This window comes from Nylanderia fulva, unplaced genomic scaffold (assembly GCF_048542155.1).
Source record: "Nylanderia fulva isolate GAGA-0341 unplaced genomic scaffold, ASM4854215v1 Scaffold81, whole genome shotgun sequence".
Classification (NCBI taxonomy): Eukaryota; Metazoa; Arthropoda; class Insecta; order Hymenoptera; family Formicidae; genus Nylanderia; species Nylanderia fulva.
Window position 1 is genome coordinate 383,886 of NW_028190928.1, and position 19,332 is coordinate 403,217.

The window sequence follows — 19,332 nt, forward strand, 5'->3', positions numbered from 1 at the left end:
GTGTACTTATTTAGTACATTCATGATCGGCAGCGTGCGGGGTTATGTTGGCTAACTCTCTCTCTCTCTCTCTCTCTCTCTCTCTTTCTCACACACACACGCACACACACATACACTCTCTCATTCTCACTCACTCACTCACTGTTCGTCTTGTGTACTTATTTAGTACATTCATGATTAAACATCTATATGCATTAATGTGAAATTTACTTACAATTAGTTTACTTGAAATATTCAATCTCTAAAGTGTTTATCTTATAAGATAGACAAAAAAATCTGAGTAAATAATAAGAAAAAAAAACAAGGATTATTATTGTCATAATTTTTTATCAATTAAGTACTCTCAACTATCCAATAATTAAATAAATACGTACAAATGTGCGCGCGTGTACACACATACACATATTGATATTAAAGAGATTGAAGGAGAGGAAGGAGAAGATAAAAATTTAAATATTCACATATATTTTCAAATATTATATATGAATTTATAGTTTACATATCTAATTAATAATGAATTTCTAATTATATTAAACATATCAAAATAAAGACATACAATAGAGAGACATCAATACCAATAGAAGCGTAGACAACCTAGTGAATCTCTCACTTTTGTGATTTTTACCTCGTGAGCAAACTCACCCAAAGAACCGTAATAAGTACCCTGAATGTAAGACACGAGCGCTTATTAGACTTGGTAATTAATTGTTTTTTTTACTTTATATTTTTTTGTCGACTTTACATATTGTCAGCGTGATAGAAAGACAATGAGATAACAACTATCAATTCTAGAGTCTGTTATAGAACATGTCGTAAATTTATAGACTAATAAATATGTATTATTTAATTACTTTTTAATTATATTAAAATTAATAATTTCTGCTATATAAATTAGTATAAAAGAAATGTACAAATGACTGAGTGTTCAGTCTGTCACCGTGAAAACTCTGGTTCAAATCTATCCGTATCAACATTTTTTTTAATGAAATATATAAAAATTATTAAAAATATATTTTTTTGTAAACACAAATTGAAGTTCTTAAAATATAGAAAATATTTGATTAATTTATTTACGGAATTCTTTTGCATTTATATACAATGTGTGTTATAATTGTAAAATATTTGAAATATTTTCAATGTTAAAAAATTTTTACAAATTGTCTATAAAAAAATATATTTTTAAAATAATTTTTATATATTCTAATATATTATAAAAAAAATTATTATACCAGATAGACTTGAACTCGAGTTTTCAGATGCAAGAGAGACAAAGACAGAATAATACTCTCTCCTTGTCAAGCAGTCAGTACGTTACCACGGAAATTTCTCCTGCTTTTTATAAATCTAGTGAGAATCTTATCGTCCAGATATTGCATAAAATAAGTGACATAAAACTTCATGGATTTTTTAAATATATTCTTTACATAATAAAGCAGTCCTCTAAAGAGCCGGATTTTACATTTTCGCTCTTAAAAATTTATAATAAATTAAATAAGGACTCGCGGCTCATTCAACCTTACCCGTTCCTTGTTGCCCATTTCCCCAAGTTTATTGAATATTTTTATTTTTACCTTTTTTTCATAAAATAGCTCTTTAAAGGACTACATATGAGCTTACTGATTAAGGGTCGACAGGTCGGCCGGCCAAACTCCGAATTGATGTTGGAGACCTCGCGCGGTGACAACGCGAAACTCCGATTTTAGTGTTGCCAACGCCGAGAAACCAATTCTCGGGTTTTATGTAGTGGTGCATGTCTGTACACGTACATACACTATTGCATTGCTCACGCGGACGCACCGTAGAGAGACAAGGACCGATAATCACGTGTTCTCCTTGTTCCTCTACCGTGCCGGTATACGCGAGATGCCGCCTGAAAATGCTTTCTGGCCTTCCGTAGCAGAAGGCAGTAGCGTAGCAAGGCTAATAAGCACCCACTTTTTGGAAATTGTATATATGGTTATGCACATATGTGCGTATATATATATACAGGGTGATTCAGGAGGAAAGGTAAAGATTTTAGTGGGTGATAGTATAGGCAAATACGAACAAAAAATGTCCTATTAACATGTGTCTTATTTTTATAATTATGAATACTGCTGCTCTCATAAAAGAACGTCAAGATGACCTCAGAAGAGCTACACGTAGTACAGTCAAAAGAATTAGAAAGTGTATTGAAGTCGGAGGTGGCATTTTTGAAAATCAACTTTGAACTTAGTCATTTGCGTCTACTTTTGTTTGTGCCTTTGACTTTTTTCTGCTGTGAGTGGTTTATTGTAACCAATAAAAATAAGACACATGTTAATAGGACATTTTTTGTTCGCATTTGCCTATACTATCACCCACTAAAATCTTTACCTTTCCTTCTGAATCACCCTGTATATATATATATATATATATATATATATATATATATATTTATTATATAAGATATATTGATTATTCTTGATTTCTTTTTGATTATTGATGCTATTGTATAATTTGCTCCAAATACTTATAACGTGAAAGAACGTTGAGTAATGTATAATCAATGCAAGGATGTTCAGTATATCATCCAGTATATAAATTAGAGTTCAAATATATCAATATCAATTTTTTTATAATATATATATATATATATATATATATATTAAAATATAGAAAAATGATAAAAAAATATATTTCGGCGATTTAAAAATTTTTTAATATATTGAAAATATTTTTACTACATACACTATATATAAGTGTAAAATAATTCAGAAAATAAATTTAAAAATAAATTTAATAAAAATCTACATACCAGCTGTGTGCATGTGTGCAATTGATTTATTACTTGAAATTTATTTACGGAATTATTTTGCATTTATATATTTATAGTATGTGTAGTTGTAAAATGATTAAAATATTTTCAATATCAAATTTTTAAGTTTATCGCCTATATAAAAAATATATTTCTATGATTTTCTATATTCCAATATATTATAAAAAAATTGATATTAATATATTTGAATTCAAGTTTTTTATGTGATTAAATAGTCTTGCATTGAGCCATCATACGTTACTCGTAAGTTCTTTCACGTCATAAGTACTTATGTAGCAGAGAGAAAGAAATGAGAGTTATACAATGTAACATCAATAATCTTATATATTATAATCTTATATATTATATATATATAATATTTCATTTATTTATAAAATACATTTTATAAATAAGTAAAATATTATACAGACAATGTACAAGATGTTCAGTTTGTGCCATAACAAGCTTCAATCAATAATTATTACTCCAATGAGTATAATTCACAATAATTTTTATATAATATAATAAGTATTTGAATATATAAAAATATTTTTAAAAATTTGTTTTAAAAATTAATTGAAAAAGAATATTTAAAATATTCTTTTCCTCAATTAATCTTAAAAAAAATATTTTTAAATATTTAAAAATATTTAAAAATACTATATATTATATAAAAATATAATTGTTGATTATTATATTGGATTATTAATTGAATAAAGCTAGAGCTTTTAATATGGCAGTAGCGTTTTTTTTTTGTTTTTTTTTTTTAAGTGGGGGAAACCTTCAAAAGGCATCCCGGTTTTCCGGAGTAGTGTGAGATTCTTACTCACTGAAACCCCCACTATACATACGTTACCTGCTACAATATAATGGCGTTGATTCAAAGATATCCACGCCTCTTTATTGAAAGTGATCCGCCCTTCAGACTCTAAATCTCTAAATCTATCTGCAACAAACAACTCTATGATGCATAAAGATAATTAAATAAAAAAATTATTTATTATAAAATCTAAAAGAAAAACAATGTAAATTATATAATATTAAAATATTAATTACTTAAAATAATAATTACTTAAAATTATAAATAACTTATGCGTAACATATATTTTTGGACTCCTAAATAAAAAATATATTATATTATTTGCAAAAAATAAGATAAAATATTTTTTTATAAGAGTTTTAACAAGGCTCTGTAATATAAATATAAATTTAACGTATAAGACGGGCAACAAGAGCCAAATCGCGGATGACAATGCGTTATCCTAACGAAACTAAATAATTTTCCGTTAGAATTAAATACCGGTGCACAAGGCACCAAATTTTACTTGGACATGGCCAAGATTTTGAAATATGAAATAATCTCATATTTGAGATTTAATTTCAATACCCCCTTTAACCCCCCTACGGAAAATAAATAAATGAATGCAAGAGAAAAATATAGATCCGAAAATCGCTGAATCGGGAATCGAACCCGAGACCTTTCGCTTGCCGGGCGACTGCTCTTCCTATTTTTCTCTTGCATTCATTTATTTATTTTCCGTAGAGGGGTTAAAGGGGGTATTGAAATTAAATCTCAAATATGAGATTATTTCATATTTTAAAATCTTGGCCGTGTCCAAGTAAAATTTGGTGCCTTGGGAACCGGTATTTAATTCTAACGGAAAATTATTTAGTTTCGTTAGGATAACGCATTGTCATCCGCGATTTGGCTCTTGTTGCCCGTCTTATACGTTAAAAATATTTTTTATTCGAATAGTCTCAACTCCTCTTTTAGCTGAATGTTTAGAAGCAATGAAAAAAATCGAGGATTTACGAAAAATTTAAGTACATTTCTAGGATTTTTTTATATGATATAAAAAAAATATATGGTATATAAATTATCGTAGAGTTTGTAAGGTTGGGGAACGCTCCTTCAAAAGCGCCTTCAATCCCTTAGGGGACGAATAAAGAATTGAATGGTATATAAATTGATTTTTTAATTTTTTTATTAATTTTTAATTACACACACACACACACAAATAGATTCTTATTATTTAAAATAGTTTTTATTTTTGTTCTTTATTTACATATGCATACATATACAAAAAAATAAAAATAATATGATAGCCTTTTTGCTGACATTATCTCTCAATATTTGCATCTGTGTGCTCACGTATTAGTGTTTGTACCTACATGGACGCTACTACATATGCGATGTAAGAGAGACACAGATGGAATGATGCTCTCTTCTTGTCAAGCAGTCAGCATGTTACCACAGAAATTTTCCCTGCTCCTTATAAATCTAGTGAGAATCTTATCGTCCAGATATTTCATAAAATAAGTGACATAACTTCGTGAATTTTTTTTTAATATATTCTTTATATAATAAAGCAGTCCTCTAAAAGGCCGGATATTACATTTTCGCTCTTAAAAATTTATAATAAATAAAATACGGACTCGCGGCTAACCTAACCTTACCCGTTCCTAGCTGCGCATTCCCCCAAGTTTATTAAAAATTTTTATTTTTATTTTTTTTTTTATAAAATAGCTCATTAGAGGACTACAAATGAGCTTACTGATTAAGAATATCCTAAATTTAATCCTAGATTCATTCAATATTTTGGCTAATATCTGGAAAATAAGAATCTGTAATTCCCGGCCGGCCGATAGGCGTCTCCACCATGTCGCCTGTCGACCCTTAAGAATATCCTAAATTTAATGAGATTCATTTAGTATTTTGGCTAATATCTGGAAATTAAGAATCTGTAATTCCCGGCCGGCCGACAGGAGTCTCCACCAAGCCTCCTGCCGACCCTTAATACCTGTCTTTTTACATCATGATCGGAACTAAAAAAATAGCCGAGATCCCAAACTGTATTCCCTAGCTATTCCCCTTCCATATTTATAAGTTTTATGTGCTGGTGTGGTCCGCCATCTATATATACCGCTACGTCTATGGTTGTACGCCACTGAACTAAACGCGCGTTTTCATGTGTGGTAGCAGACCACGCGATCACCTAACCTTAATAACGCATGGTAAGCGGAGCAGAGTGCGCTAGTGGTACCAGTATGTGTGTATCGCGACTTCTCATGGTGCCGTAAATATTTCCTGACATTTTTCACAAAAAACGACGGTACGTTCGATTGCGTGTAGTCCCAGACGCGTGGAAGATCGCGACTTTTGAGAACACGCGTGTTAATAATCCCGGGTGCGCGTACGTCGATATGTTCTCACGGAAATCGCCGCCGATCACTATAACTTACCGGTAGCAAGTAGCAAGGCACCGAAAGAGAGAGAGAGAGAGAGAGAGAGAGAGAGAGAGAGAGAGAGAGAGAGAGAGAGAGAGAGAGAGAGAGAGAGAGAGAGAGAGAGAGGCAGGAAAAATAGGAAGATCTTATCGGCAGCTAAGGACTGCTAAGAAGGATCAGTGAAGTTTTCCCCTTCGAATTCGTGTTCTAAAAAAAATATATATATATATTGTATACTCCTCGTGGAAAGTAATAAAAAAAAAAATAATAATAATGGGAAAGTTTACGTCGAATTCGTCCGAGATGAATTGAAGCTCGTTTTTTCCGAATCCGCCGAATTTCTCGTAAAATCATATCAATGTTCTCTCCCGATATAGATTCCCTTCCCCGACGATTTTAGTGCGTGTATCCGATTATACGCCATTCAGTAACCGCCGTATTTCGTTTTCCACCCGGTGGATGGATACGGTGTAACCCAAGAGAGGAAAAGAGAGAGAGAGAGGGAAGGGGGAGAGAGAGAGACATGCGGATGTAATGTCTAACGCTAGCATCCTTTCTTCGGAAGATTCGCAATCGTGAAGGAATCCCATAACCGCGGCTACGGCGGCACTCTTTGGCGGGGACGGTGGATGAGAGTAGAGAGTGACGGGTGGTGGTGGCAGCGGCATAAGGGGGGGGAGGTCTTCCGCCCCCTTCACGAACCAAACGCCGGTAATGAGTGTTTACACTGCAAGCACGCCGAGCAGCGCGACTTCACCGGCGATAAATACGACAGCTACGACGACGGCGACAGGAACAGAAGAGGCGACGTCGCCGACGACGGTGACAGCAACGGAGACGACGACGACGGTGACGGGGACGGCGGCGGCGGCGGCGGCGGCGGTGGCGGTGACGGTGACCGCAGCACCAGTTGCGACGACGACGACGGCGACGGCAGCGGTCACATTGTCCAGCTTCGTCGCCGCGTCGCCCGAGACGAGCGGCTGGATCGAGTTCTGCGACAGACACGCCCGCGCCTCAGCCTCCGACTTTGCTAAAGCGTTCTACGCTTACGTCAATCTAAATTTGCGCGAGAGCGCCCGCACCAATCTCTCACACCACGACTTCCTCCGAAAATTCGTCGAGAGCTTCTGCGAGCACTTCGAGAATGAATATTTGCGTCAGGGCGTGAGGTACGTGCAATTTCGTTATTGTTATTGTCATGTGATCGTGAGATTATTAATTTTTTTAATGTCGAATAATAAACATTAAAGAGTAATCCTTTATATATATACATATAAAGGATGTATACATAATATGTATACCTAATGTATGATTCTTATTTATATATCAATATTTCAATACAGTTTGAACTAAATTAATGAATATATAAATTCATCAAGTTGAATTATTATTAATTTTATTTAATAAACAAGTTAGTTCCAATATATATATAATGGAACTAACTTGTTTATTAAATAAAATTAATAATCAACTTGATGAATTATATATTTATTAATTCTGTTCAAACTGTATTACAATATTGATGTATAAATAAGAATCATACATTAGGTATACATATATTATACATACATGTATGTGTATATATATATATACAAGTCAATAATTTTCGAGTTATAAGCGATTGAAAAAAATGGGTTTTTTGAAAACTAAACGTTTTGGAGTTAAAAGTCTAACATAATTACATTCTTCAGTTAATTTCAGGTAGAGTTTACTATAATAAAATTTTAATTTGAGGCTTATTAGTTATAAAGATACATAATGACAAATATTGGAAAGTTGTAAAAAATGATGACCTTTTTCGACATTTTCGCTGAGGAAAAATCGTTCCTAAATTGACCAAAGAATCCACTTGTAATCGTTGGTCCGTTAGTTACCGGACACCCTGTATATATATATCAATACATAAAATGACTCTTGAATTTATTGAAAAATGTGTTCGAATAAGTTGAAATACTTTTTGTATTTGCTTGCAGATCATGTCATTAACACATATTGTGTCATATAATAGATTAAGTGTTGCTAGAAAAAAATCAATAAATTCAAGTAGGAGAATCAAGAGACCATGCCAAGGAAATTTTCCTTGTCCTATCCAGTGTTATAAGAAAATGTTATCTAAAAATGTACATATACTGCACAAAGAAATATTAATAAACATGAACTATAAGTAAATCTTATAGAGTACAAGAATCTTTTGAGTTTAAAAAGATATTTTGTAATAAATAACTTTGCTTTATAGAAAAATAAAATATATATATATATATATATATAATATATATATATATATACAGGGTGTCCGGTAACTAACGGACCAACGATTACAAGTGGATTCTTTGGTCAATTTAGGAACGATTTTTCCTCAGCGAAAATGTCGAAAAAGGTCATCATTTTTTACAACTTTCCAATATTTGTCATTATGTATCTTTATAACTAATAAGCCTCAAATTAAAATTTTATTATAGTAAACTCTACCTGAAATTAACTGAAGAATGTAATTATGAGAATATTGGAAAGTTGTAAAAAATGATGACCTTTTTCGACATTTTCGCTGAGGAAAAATCGTTCCTAAATTGACCAAAGAATCCACTTGTAATCGTTGGTCCGTTAGTTACCGGACACCCTGTATATATATATATATATATATATATATACAGGGTGTCCGGTAACTAACGGACCAACGATTACAAGTGGATTCTTTGGTCAATTTAGGAACGATTTTTCCTCAGCGAAAATGTCGAAAAAGGTCATCATTTTTTACAACTTTCCAATATTTGTCATTATGTATCTTTATAACTAATAAGCCTCAAATTAAAATTTTATTATAGTAAACTCTACCTGAAATTAACTGAAGAATGTAATTATGTTAGACTTTTAACTCCAAAACGTTTAGTTTTCAAAAAACCCATTTTTTTCAATCGCTTATAACTCGAAAATTATTGACTTGTCAACATTTTTGCTAAGGAAAAATCGTCTCCAAATTGGCCAGAGAATCCGCCCTTAATCATTGGTCCGTTAGTTACCGGATACCCTGTATATATATATATATATATATATATATATATAGAGAGAGAAAAAAATTAGATAAATATATTTTAATTTTAGTTTGATTTATAAATAAAATAATTTTTATTAAAAGAATACAGAAGGTCAATATCTGTTTTTGTTAATGTATAAAGATTATTGAAATTCGTCTTTTTTTAGGATTTTATTTTTCTATAAAGCAAAGTTATTTATTACAAAATATCTTTTTAAACTCAAAAGATTCTTGTACTCTATAAGATTTACTTATAGTTCATGTTTATTAATATTTCTTTGTGCAGTATATGTACATTTTTAGATAACATTTTCTTATAACACTGGATAGGACAAGGAAAATTTCCTTGGCATGGTCTCTTGATTCTCCTACTTGAATTTATTGATTTTTTTCTAGCAACACTTAATCTATTATATGACACAATATGTGTTAATGACATGATCTGCAAGCGAATACAAAAAGTATTTCAACTTATTCGAACACATTTTTCAATAAATTCAAGAGTCATTTTATGTATTGATATTTTGAGCATTTTTTAAAATTTATTATAACTCGGAAAATAAAATGTTAAATGTGAAACTTATTCATCAAAATATAATTTTTGGAATAATAAATTAAATGATAAATTAGATGTGAGAAATTCTACATATTCGTTTATTATAAATAATAAATTATAGAAATAAAAATATGAAACATGTATGCATATATATGCAAAGATACTTTATAATAACTCATTAAAAATTATATGCTAAATAATATTATATTAAAAAAGATAAATAAGAACATCGAGTTTTTATTTCATATAAAAAAAATTGTTCATAATCCTTTTTTTTCTATTATAATATATATTTAACATATACAAATTTTTTTTTAATTTTATTTCTTTTTACTTTTGTGATTTTGTAGTTTATCTATAATATCAATTAAGCTATACTTATTAAATTTTTATATTGAAATTATATCAGATACATTTTCTTATATTTTTCAGGTCACTGTCATTGCATGATACTAGAAGTATAGCATCCAATGAAAGAGATATAAATCTTGCAAGCCAAAATGCTACTAATGCACCAGTCCGTGCGTCGTCTCATGAAGAATTCAGCGACTATTCTGAACATGAAGGGGAGGCAGTATCACCGAAACCCGCTCACAAACCTTTCTTTCGTAGATTATCTTTTAAGGGACTTAAAAAGGGCAAGAGTTTCTTCCATAAACAACAAAGTGACGAGGTGGAATTATCCATTGAACATCGCAAGGATAAACACTCGAAAGCTAAATTGTCGAAAATCGTGGTGGAGTGTAGGAAGGAAGGAGTCGTGAATCTTATGATAATCTCGAAGGACAACATAGATGGACCTCAAAAAATGGAAAAGTCACGATTAGCATTGATAAAAGCGATCGGTGGATACATGTTGGAATTTTATGTCCCGCCAAAAGCCGTAAAACCACGAAGCGGCGTCTTTTGTTCGGCGATAACGGAAATAAGGGAGACCACGGCGCTCGAAACGCCAGATCGCGAAAACTCGTTCGTTCTGAAGACCTCGAACAAGGAATTCATCGTGGAAACAAGTGACCCGAACGATTTGAAATCATGGCTGGCAACGATCAGGTATTGCATGCGAACGGTGCAACAGAGTTCCAGCGCGCCTGGTTCTGGACCGGGCGATTTCTTAGATTCTCTCGGTCACGGTTCATTGACTATCGGTTCTAATAGCGATCGATTACGAGCCAATTCGGCGAGTAAGACCTTTCGATCCGCTAGTCATGAACACAGCGATGACTTGCAGGGTAATCCACCAGAATTACCTCCAAGAGGCCGTGATATACGTAGTAGCAGTAACCTAGAATTACGTTCCTCTCAAGAAATCGAACAAGGTAAGAAATAAGTTCGAGCGCGAATTATAAGAGAGATACTAATGAGATTCAATCAGATTATATATATTCTACATAATTATATATATTTATTTGCTTGCAGTGTCTAATGCTGTATCTAATGAAGACGAGGCAGATTTATCGATTAATTTACGACAATACCCATGGTTTCATGGCACTCTTCCTCGTTCTGATGCTGCGCAACTTGTATTGCATAACGCAGGTCATGGCCATGGTATATTTCTGGTTCGACAAAGTGAAACTAGAAAAGGCGAATATGTATTAACTTTCAATTTTCAAGGAAGAGCAAAAGTAATTACAGTTATTATTTCTTAAGACTTCTGGCTCCTTGCCGATCATGTTAGATTGTGACGTCAGAGACAAGAAAGCTAAAAATTCTTAGATGCCATTTTTAAAAAGCAAATGATATACTATTCTTTTCCCTTGACAATCAATCAACAACTAATAATTATATCAGATTTTGTCATGCGGAATGACATGTGCAAAGATTAGATCGACTAGCTCTCATATTACAGTCACTTTACAGTTGTTGATTGATTATAAAGGGAAAAAGGATAGTTTTCGCGGTATATAAGAGTATGCTAAAGCCGTCTAAAGTGCTGTTTTATCGAAATATCTTTTTATTTCGAAATGATATCTAATTGTAAGAACTTTTAGCGTGTTTTCTCGCCTCTGATGTCACAATTTCAACATCAATCAATGAGGAGCCAGAAGCCTTAATGCTTTTTTCCAAATGAATAATATTTTTTTATTACACACATCATCATTCTCGTTATAGCATTTACGGATGACGCTGAATGATCAAGGTCATTGTCGTGTCCAACATCTGTGCTTTCCTACGATACATGATATGATAGAACACTTTCGTCAGAACCCGATACCTCTCGAATCCGGTGGGACTGCGGATGTTACTTTAACGGAATTTGTAATAATAGCAAACCATACATCGCGATCGGGGCATCATCAGGCGGGTGGCTCGAATGTGCAACAGTCGCAAGAAAGGAGACCTCCGGCAGCTTTGGAGCCTAGAGAAGTAAGAGTTTGCAGTGGAAGTCTAACTCCTCTTGTGTGAGCGCGAGTGGCCAACACCCACAGTCTGAAGTCTAATCTACAGACAGTGAGTAGATAACCAACTAAAGCGCCCATGTTTATCGTATGGTCGATGATACAAGACATGATTTGATCGGTGTCTCTGCATTTCTGTAAACTTGCTGTAAATTTCATGGAAATTGTGTAGATTGATATACAAAGTTAAATTATGGAATGCATCTTATTTATGTACTCTTCTTCTTGACGAGCCACAATATATTTGTTATAATTTATTTAATATAATATGTTCAAAAAAAAGGTTTAAAAAAGAAATTATACGATATATTATTCAAATTCCTTATGTGTTCATAATTTTTTCTAATTTCCTTACATTCGAGAGATATGTAATGTTTACAATATACAATTACACTTTTTATTTATGTATTATTTTATAAATGTTTTTTTGTAAATTTGTATATCATTCGCCTAAATATATAAAATTATCATCGTGTGATAAAATTCTTGTCAAGAGTTTCAAATAACGTAAATGTGTAAAATGTATCATTAAAGAAAAAAAAGAAAATATGACCGTGGGACAAGGAACTCGCTTTTATATATAAAAGCTTTGTCTTGAAATTTCTGGTTTTATTATATTACAAAAGATTTATGTATTTCAATTTTTTGTATCGTAAGCAATTATAGGAACGTCCAGAAATTGTTATATATTGAAATTACAATATTACAATAATTTAAAAATAAAATCACATAATTTATAATTTCTCTACATTTGAAATTTATAAAAACAGTTAATCTGTTAAATTAACATATTAATAATGATATTAATATAACAGATATTTTATGTATATATACATATTCTGGACAAAAGAGATCCTATTTGCTTATATCTTCTTACAGGATGTAAAAAAAACTTCAGTCAATATTTCCAATAATAAATCTATAAAATACAAAGTATTGTTATTAATGTAGGATATACTTTTCAAATAATGGCAAATTTAATTAAATATTCAAAATGTTTATTTTTTCGTACTATACTTTTATTCGCTGAAATATTGACATGCATCTTTCTAACATTTTATGTATATATTTTACATTACTTACAAACCCAGAAACTTTAAGAGAAACTTTTGATAAGATAATAAGATTAAGAATATGTGGGAACTTATGAGATATTAATAAAATAGGTACGCACCTATGGTGGTTCTATAAGAACGCGCGTGGAATCGTTGGAGAGACTAGAGCAACAGAACACTATTGCGGAGCAACAGGGCTCGGCTTCGTCCACTGGCAGAGCAGTTCAGAACACTTACAGTTTTCTCTGACGTTGGATTCATGCTAATCCACCATCAGGCTACAATCCAGTTAGTCCGACAGACTGAACATAAATAATAATATGATGAAGTAACTGCGAAGTTTTTTCATTTCTAGAATTGCGTCATGCCATAAAACAACTGTTTGAGACAAAGCGCATCATTCTATTAGTACAAAACAACTGCATTTCTTTCTTGGAATGTCTTATATCTTCCAAATTGTAGATTGTGTATGCGTGTAGCATTTGACATTATACAACTTTTATAATTTATTAGCAACAATCTATTTGCATTGCATTTACATCGAAAAATAATAAGAAATAGAATAGACTGCGGAGAACAAAATGAGTCTCAGCAATAATCATTTCATAATATTGTACACAAATTTACCTTCGAGTTACTTTTTTTCCCTAGTAATATTGCAGTATATTTTCCACAGAGCTCCCTTTCGCATGTTCGCGTTTAGCTATGATTTGTCTTCTTGTCAAGATTGAACAGTTTCCTCATATATTTTTGAAGAGAGAGAAGGGATATATTTTAACGAGGAGACTAGAATCTCGTTAACTATACGTTACGTCGCTAACTATAATAATTTATGGTATATGTACTTACATAAAATTACGCTTAAAAGAGAACGTACACAGTTTAGTAAGGAATGGTAATTCTCTGAAATTGCGAACTATGAACTGCCATACAATCCGCATTCAAGTCCAGCATCCCAAAGACTTAACAAAAGTTATGCCAAAACTAAAAATTAATACTTATTAAATCCTGCTTAATTACAATTACAATTTATTATGCAAAATTGTATTTTAGCCACATTGTCATTGATCCTGATGCTTTGTAGGGCGTTAAGTATAATAGACATGCCCTTTAATCCATCAAGATGAACATAAAATATTACTTATTATTATTCCAGTGCATATAAATTTCCCCATTTGTCGAACGAATAAAAAAAAAGGGAAAAGAGAGAAGCTATATTATCATCCTGGATAAATCGAAAGGGAAAAGTATTTCGAGCTACAGTAAGTATGGTTCCATGTATTCCTGCAGAAATAGCAGCATTATATTCGATAAACGTATCAAGAAATGTATTAACGCGAAATGTGTATTAATGATTAAGAAATTATTACTGATACTGTAGAGCAATATGACTGAGTGTGTGTAAAATTAGATTATAGATAAATGTATGAATGAGTGATACATGTACGATAGAGAGCAATGATTGACAGAGTATCTGATTTGTTAAAACGTGCAAAACAGATATTCTCAATACGAGCCGAACTGATTACTGTGATAAGATCTTTATTTGCACAGGCGTCTAATAATCCCGTTGCCGTCCGCATACCAGTCTTATCCATGAAAATCACTACAGAAATAACAGGGAAAAAATTATCACACGTGTACATTTCAATCGCTTGTTTGCCATCGTATAAATAGAATTTCTCCATCGCAATACTAAATGAAAAAAAAAGGAAGAGAGAAAAAATTGTACGAAAATTATAGTTGATCTGACAAAAATCTATATCACAAATTTATTCTTTAGTCAAAATGCTCGCAAGATCATGCTGTAAGTAGAATGTAAGCTTGTTCTTTGTATATTTAAAACGCAGTTGAAACGACAGTCCTGAGATATTACAGAGTCTGACAACTAGGCATTCAATAAAAATACTTTTTTACCTTATGTTAAGATACAGAGATGAAAATAAAAATACTGAATTCCCTGAGAATTTCGTAATTGTCTAATATTTTAACTCTTTACAGGTATATAATTGCAAGACGTTACATTTTTTATATCACAATTATTAAAATAAATTATTATAAATATTAATATCGTACAAATAAAGAATATTTATAAATATTTTCAAAAAATCTTTTCACAAATGTTTAATTTAAAATTGAAAAAATTTTTAAAAATATTGCAACCTATGAAGGAGCAACCTGCAAATAAAACAACACAAGTACATATGTGAAGAGAAATTTAATTAAATTTAATATTTAAATATTAATACTTAAATATAAATTTACATAATCTTTTTTTAAATTTGATTTTTGACGATTTCCAGATTTACCGTATCACACGTTAATAGGAGATTCCTAAGGTAATTTGGAGACGATTTTTCCTCAGCGAAAATGTCCAGGCACCAATAATTTTCGAGTTATAAACGATTAAAAATAAAAGCTTTTTTGTAAACTAAGCCTTGTAAAAATAAATTATTAACAAAACTACATTTTTTAGTTAATTTCAGGTAAAATTTACTTTAATAAAATTTTAATTTAAGGCTTAGTTACAAAGATACATGATTTCAAAAATTAGGAACATAAAAAAATGATGACCTTTCTCGACATTTTCGCTGAGGAAAAATCGCCTCAGGAATCTCCCATTAACGTGTGATACGGTAATTCTGGGACACCCTGTATAGTATATTATGTATATACATAACTGGTTTTATATAATGGAGTATATTATGTGTATATACATATATATATAACTGGTTTTATATAATGGACAAGCTGGAACAAATAACATAAACTTATAATATGGGCGTTTCTGTAAACGAAAAATATTAATAAATCGTTAACAAATCTTGGAAATGTAATTTTAACGTTTGAAGAATGAAGAAATTGTCAAGATTACAGACACAAAAAATATGGAAATGTAATTTTAGACAGTTTCTTCTTTCTTCAAAAGGTTCAGGTCTAGCTAAATCAATTAAATTCAAATTTTCTATAGATATACTTCTTTTTTTGTACTATGTGTGCCAATCAATCATATACTTGTTACTGAATGTGATCTGGATGATCTAAAGAGTAAATTACTCATAAATGAATGTTACATTTTCTAATATTATATTTTTACCTGAGAGAAGCTAAAAATGCTATTTGTGCTTTGTAGCTTTTTGTTGCAAAACACAAAGCACGAAATGACGTTTTTAGCTTCTCTCTTAGGTAAAAATATAATTAGGAAATGTAACATTTATTTATGAGTAATTTACTCTTTAGATCATCCAGATCACATTTAGTAACAAGAATACAATTAATTGGCACACATAGTAATTTTAAATTTTAATTTTTTTAATTAAAATTTTAAATTTCAATTATTGATATTAATTATTAAATAGAATATTTAATTATGAATATAATTTAATTATAATATAATATACGTGCATGTGTGTTAAATATTGATATCTTTTTAAATAGAATTTGAAATTAATAATTTTGTGAAATATATTGTAAAATATGCAAAGATCACATTAAAGTTTTTCTTTTTGCTAAAATATTAAGCATCATTTAATATAAATATATATATATATATATATATATATAAATGCAGAGTTGAGAAGTAACGCGTTACTTGTAACATCGTTACCGTTACCGGTTTTTTTTGGGGTAACGATCGTTACTTTTTTCTATCTGTAATGGTAACGGTAACGTCGTTATATTTTTACAGTAACGGTAACGAATTAGCCATTACTTTTATCGTTACTTTTTAGTTCTCTCTGAGTTAATATTAAATTAATATAATAAATAATATGGTTACACGCAATAAATGCAATGTTTAATATAAAAAAACCCGCTTCCTATATAGAGACAAATTCAAGGTTTTTAATTGTGACATATAGATATAATTATATTTAATATAGATTATTAAATAATATAATTATACATTTTAATATAATAATAGGCTCTAGCATTACAAACACTGAAAAAGTAACGAATCGTTACTTTTTGAGTAACCGTGACAGTAACGCGTTACTTTTTAAAATCAGTAGCGAGTACCGATAACATTACTTTTTACAAAAAGTAACGGTAACGCGTTACTTTTATAGAATAACGGTTGCAACTCTGTATAAATGCAACATTATAAAATGCATTACAAATTGAAGAACTATAATCTATAATATATATTATATATGATGTAAGCTATATATAGAAGGTATTTTATTATATAAGAAATATTATATGTCTTAAACTGTTTTTGTACTTTTGTATACAAATCAATGAATAATTAAAGTATAATTTTTTTTTAAATAGAAAAATAACAAAACCACATGTTTGGCATATTAGTAGCACCATAATCGCATTTGGATAGATCCTTATTTTTGTGTCCCTAAAAATTTACATGTTTTTCCAGTCTTCTTGAGTGTCTCCAAAATCTCATCTGAACCAAATGTAGTAGTCACAGTTACCTTTTTCTCTGGTAAATCTATCTTTATGTAATCGATACCTAAACATATATATAAATATATAGGAATGATACTAATATTATAGCTTATATGTCCAAGATATATATTTTAAATCTAAATATATATATATATATATATATATATATATATATTACATACTAATTTATATGTCCAAGATATATATTTTAAATCTAAGCTGTAATATTAGTAACATTCCTTTTTTAGTAAAATTATTTTTACATTTGAATATTTCTATTTTCTTACACAGCATACACAGTAGCATATTTAACCTAATTTCATCTTCTACATTTAATAAATTTATGAAAATAATAACTTTAGAAAATATTTACGAAATATCACACGCGGTATAAAAATATTGTTACATTTGTAAAGTTGATTGCAAACATTTTTATATACGTACCTCCTTTTTTCTTAAGCACATTATGTACAGCATTCGAGCATCCTTCACATGTCATTTCTACGCTGAATTCGTGTACCTTAATAGATCACTTGTTAAATATTCCATTTGTTTAAATTTTTCTGAAAAATCATGTTATTTTATTGTTACCTGAGCTGTCATAATGAAAATAATACAGTTTAACGTGGCAAATGAGCTATGTGTAACTTAGCAGGTGAATAAGAATAAAGTAACAGAGAACAAAGGTCGTATCTAAAGCATAGAACCAAAAAGACTAAAGAACAGAAGATCGAACTTGTTAGAATTTCAGTGGTGGGGGTGAGTCAAAATATGATGGTCTCATTTTAGGCCGGATCTACAACAGGTGTAGTAAGCTCTAAGCTTTAAGAAATTCACCAATCACAGTCAAGAATGTGTGACGTCCTGCCATTGGTCGAAACCCTAATTTTTTCGCGCTAACATCATTTCTTGCGAGAACCTATATAATTAACTATTTTGAAAATGATTTAACTTAGAATTAGACGTTTTTACCATTTATCGTTAGTAATACTGGCATAGGGAATCTTCTAGTTGTAACTAGTCTAGAGACTAGCAACGCGACCAATCCAACACAACAAGCGCATACCTATAAATTACTAGTCGTCGCCATCTCTTACAACCCTAACGGTATGAACGATAAATGCGAAATATAATCAATGTGTGCAAATCTACAATATTAATCAATGTGTAAACCCTATAATCAACATGTTTGAAATTGAGTAATCTTATTTATGGAATAGTTAAAATGATGAATCGTCTGAGTAAATATCTTAATCACACAATAGTGAATGAATTATAAAAATTGATAAATTCTAATGACCGACTATTTGTCATAAAATATTCCATAAAATCTTTTCTTTAATTTATAAGATAACGTAAACGATGCGCCTCAATTGTGATTATATTTATGGAACCTTACTATCTTTATCACTATTATCAATGATTGAAACTACTCGGATTCTTGCAACTTAGTATCAGAGATGTTATTCTCCTTTTCAATATATTCACATAAATAAGGATTCCATGAATATAACAACATTTCACCGTAACTATATAAGAATATACCACGTTGTGAAATCATAACTATATAATTTAGCAATCATAACTTTATTTCATTATATTAAAATTGCAATAACTAGAATATAGCAGAGAATTATATAGAGAACGATTTCAGAAACGTATAGAAACTAGCAAGCGAACAATAGAACCCCAACGTGCGGCTACCGTTTGAACTTTCTTTGTCGCCTGGACCGCCCCCGATCTTGATACGATAAGCAACCCCGCGCCTTTCGGGATGCTAACACCTGCACGTCATAAACCTCGAGAATCAACAAATCATAGACTTTTACGACTTATTCTCTCTTAGATTTTCTCGTCGCCTATCACCTTATATGGTCACGA

At 30.7% G+C, this 19,332-nt stretch overlaps 2 protein-coding genes across 5 annotated transcripts; one reads left to right on the top strand and one right to left on the bottom strand.

Moving 5' to 3' along the window:
* The first annotated feature begins 5,773 nt into the window (after positions 1 to 5,773).
* Positions 5,774 to 15,836, top strand: Lnk (SH2B adapter-like protein Lnk). 4 transcript variants are annotated; one of them, XM_085489369.1, is made up of 6 exons: positions 5,774 to 5,790; positions 6,569 to 7,175; positions 10,026 to 10,912; positions 11,013 to 11,221; positions 11,709 to 11,963; positions 13,162 to 15,836. In XM_085489369.1, exons 2-6 carry the CDS (start codon positions 6,718 to 6,720, stop codon positions 13,297 to 13,299), a joined length of 1,947 nt encoding a protein of 648 aa, XP_085345495.1. In that variant the 5' UTR covers positions 5,774 to 5,790; positions 6,569 to 6,717; the 3' UTR covers positions 13,300 to 15,836. The 4 variants fall into 4 exon arrangements, with proteins under 4 accessions (XP_085345495.1, XP_085345494.1, XP_029173713.2 ...); XM_085489368.1 differs by lacking the exon at positions 5,774 to 5,790 and adding an exon at positions 5,797 to 5,888 and having other exon boundaries at positions 6,381 to 7,175; XM_029317880.2 differs by lacking the exon at positions 5,774 to 5,790 and adding an exon at positions 5,797 to 5,888.
* Atox1 (Antioxidant 1 copper chaperone) lies at positions 15,250 to 18,172 on the bottom strand. The gene is made up of 3 exons (XM_029317879.2): positions 18,043 to 18,172; positions 17,896 to 17,971; positions 15,250 to 17,515 (listed from the first exon to the last, which is right to left on the bottom strand). The coding sequence occupies exons 1-3, from the start codon at positions 18,052 to 18,054 to the stop codon at positions 17,385 to 17,387; spliced, it is 219 nt and encodes a 72-aa protein (XP_029173712.1). The 5' UTR covers positions 18,055 to 18,172; the 3' UTR covers positions 15,250 to 17,384.
* Between the last annotated feature and the right edge of the window lie 1,160 nt (positions 18,173 to 19,332).

Coding starts and splice junctions, on each gene's coding strand:
- Lnk (XM_085489369.1), top strand. CDS start 6,718: ATGAGTGTTTACACTGCAAGCACGCCGAGCAGCGCGACTTCACCGGCG. Junction 7,176..10,025: donor TATTTGCGTCAGGGCGTGAG/GTACGTGCAATT, acceptor TATATTTTTCAG/GTCACTGTCATTGCATGATA. Junction 11,222..11,708: donor ATTTTCAAGGAAGAGCAAAA/GTAATTACAGTT, acceptor TTCTCGTTATAG/CATTTACGGATGACGCTGAA.
- Atox1 (XM_029317879.2), bottom strand. Junction 17,516..17,895: donor TGTGCTTAAGAAAAAAGGAG/GTACGTATATAA, acceptor ATATATGTTTAG/GTATCGATTACATAAAGATA.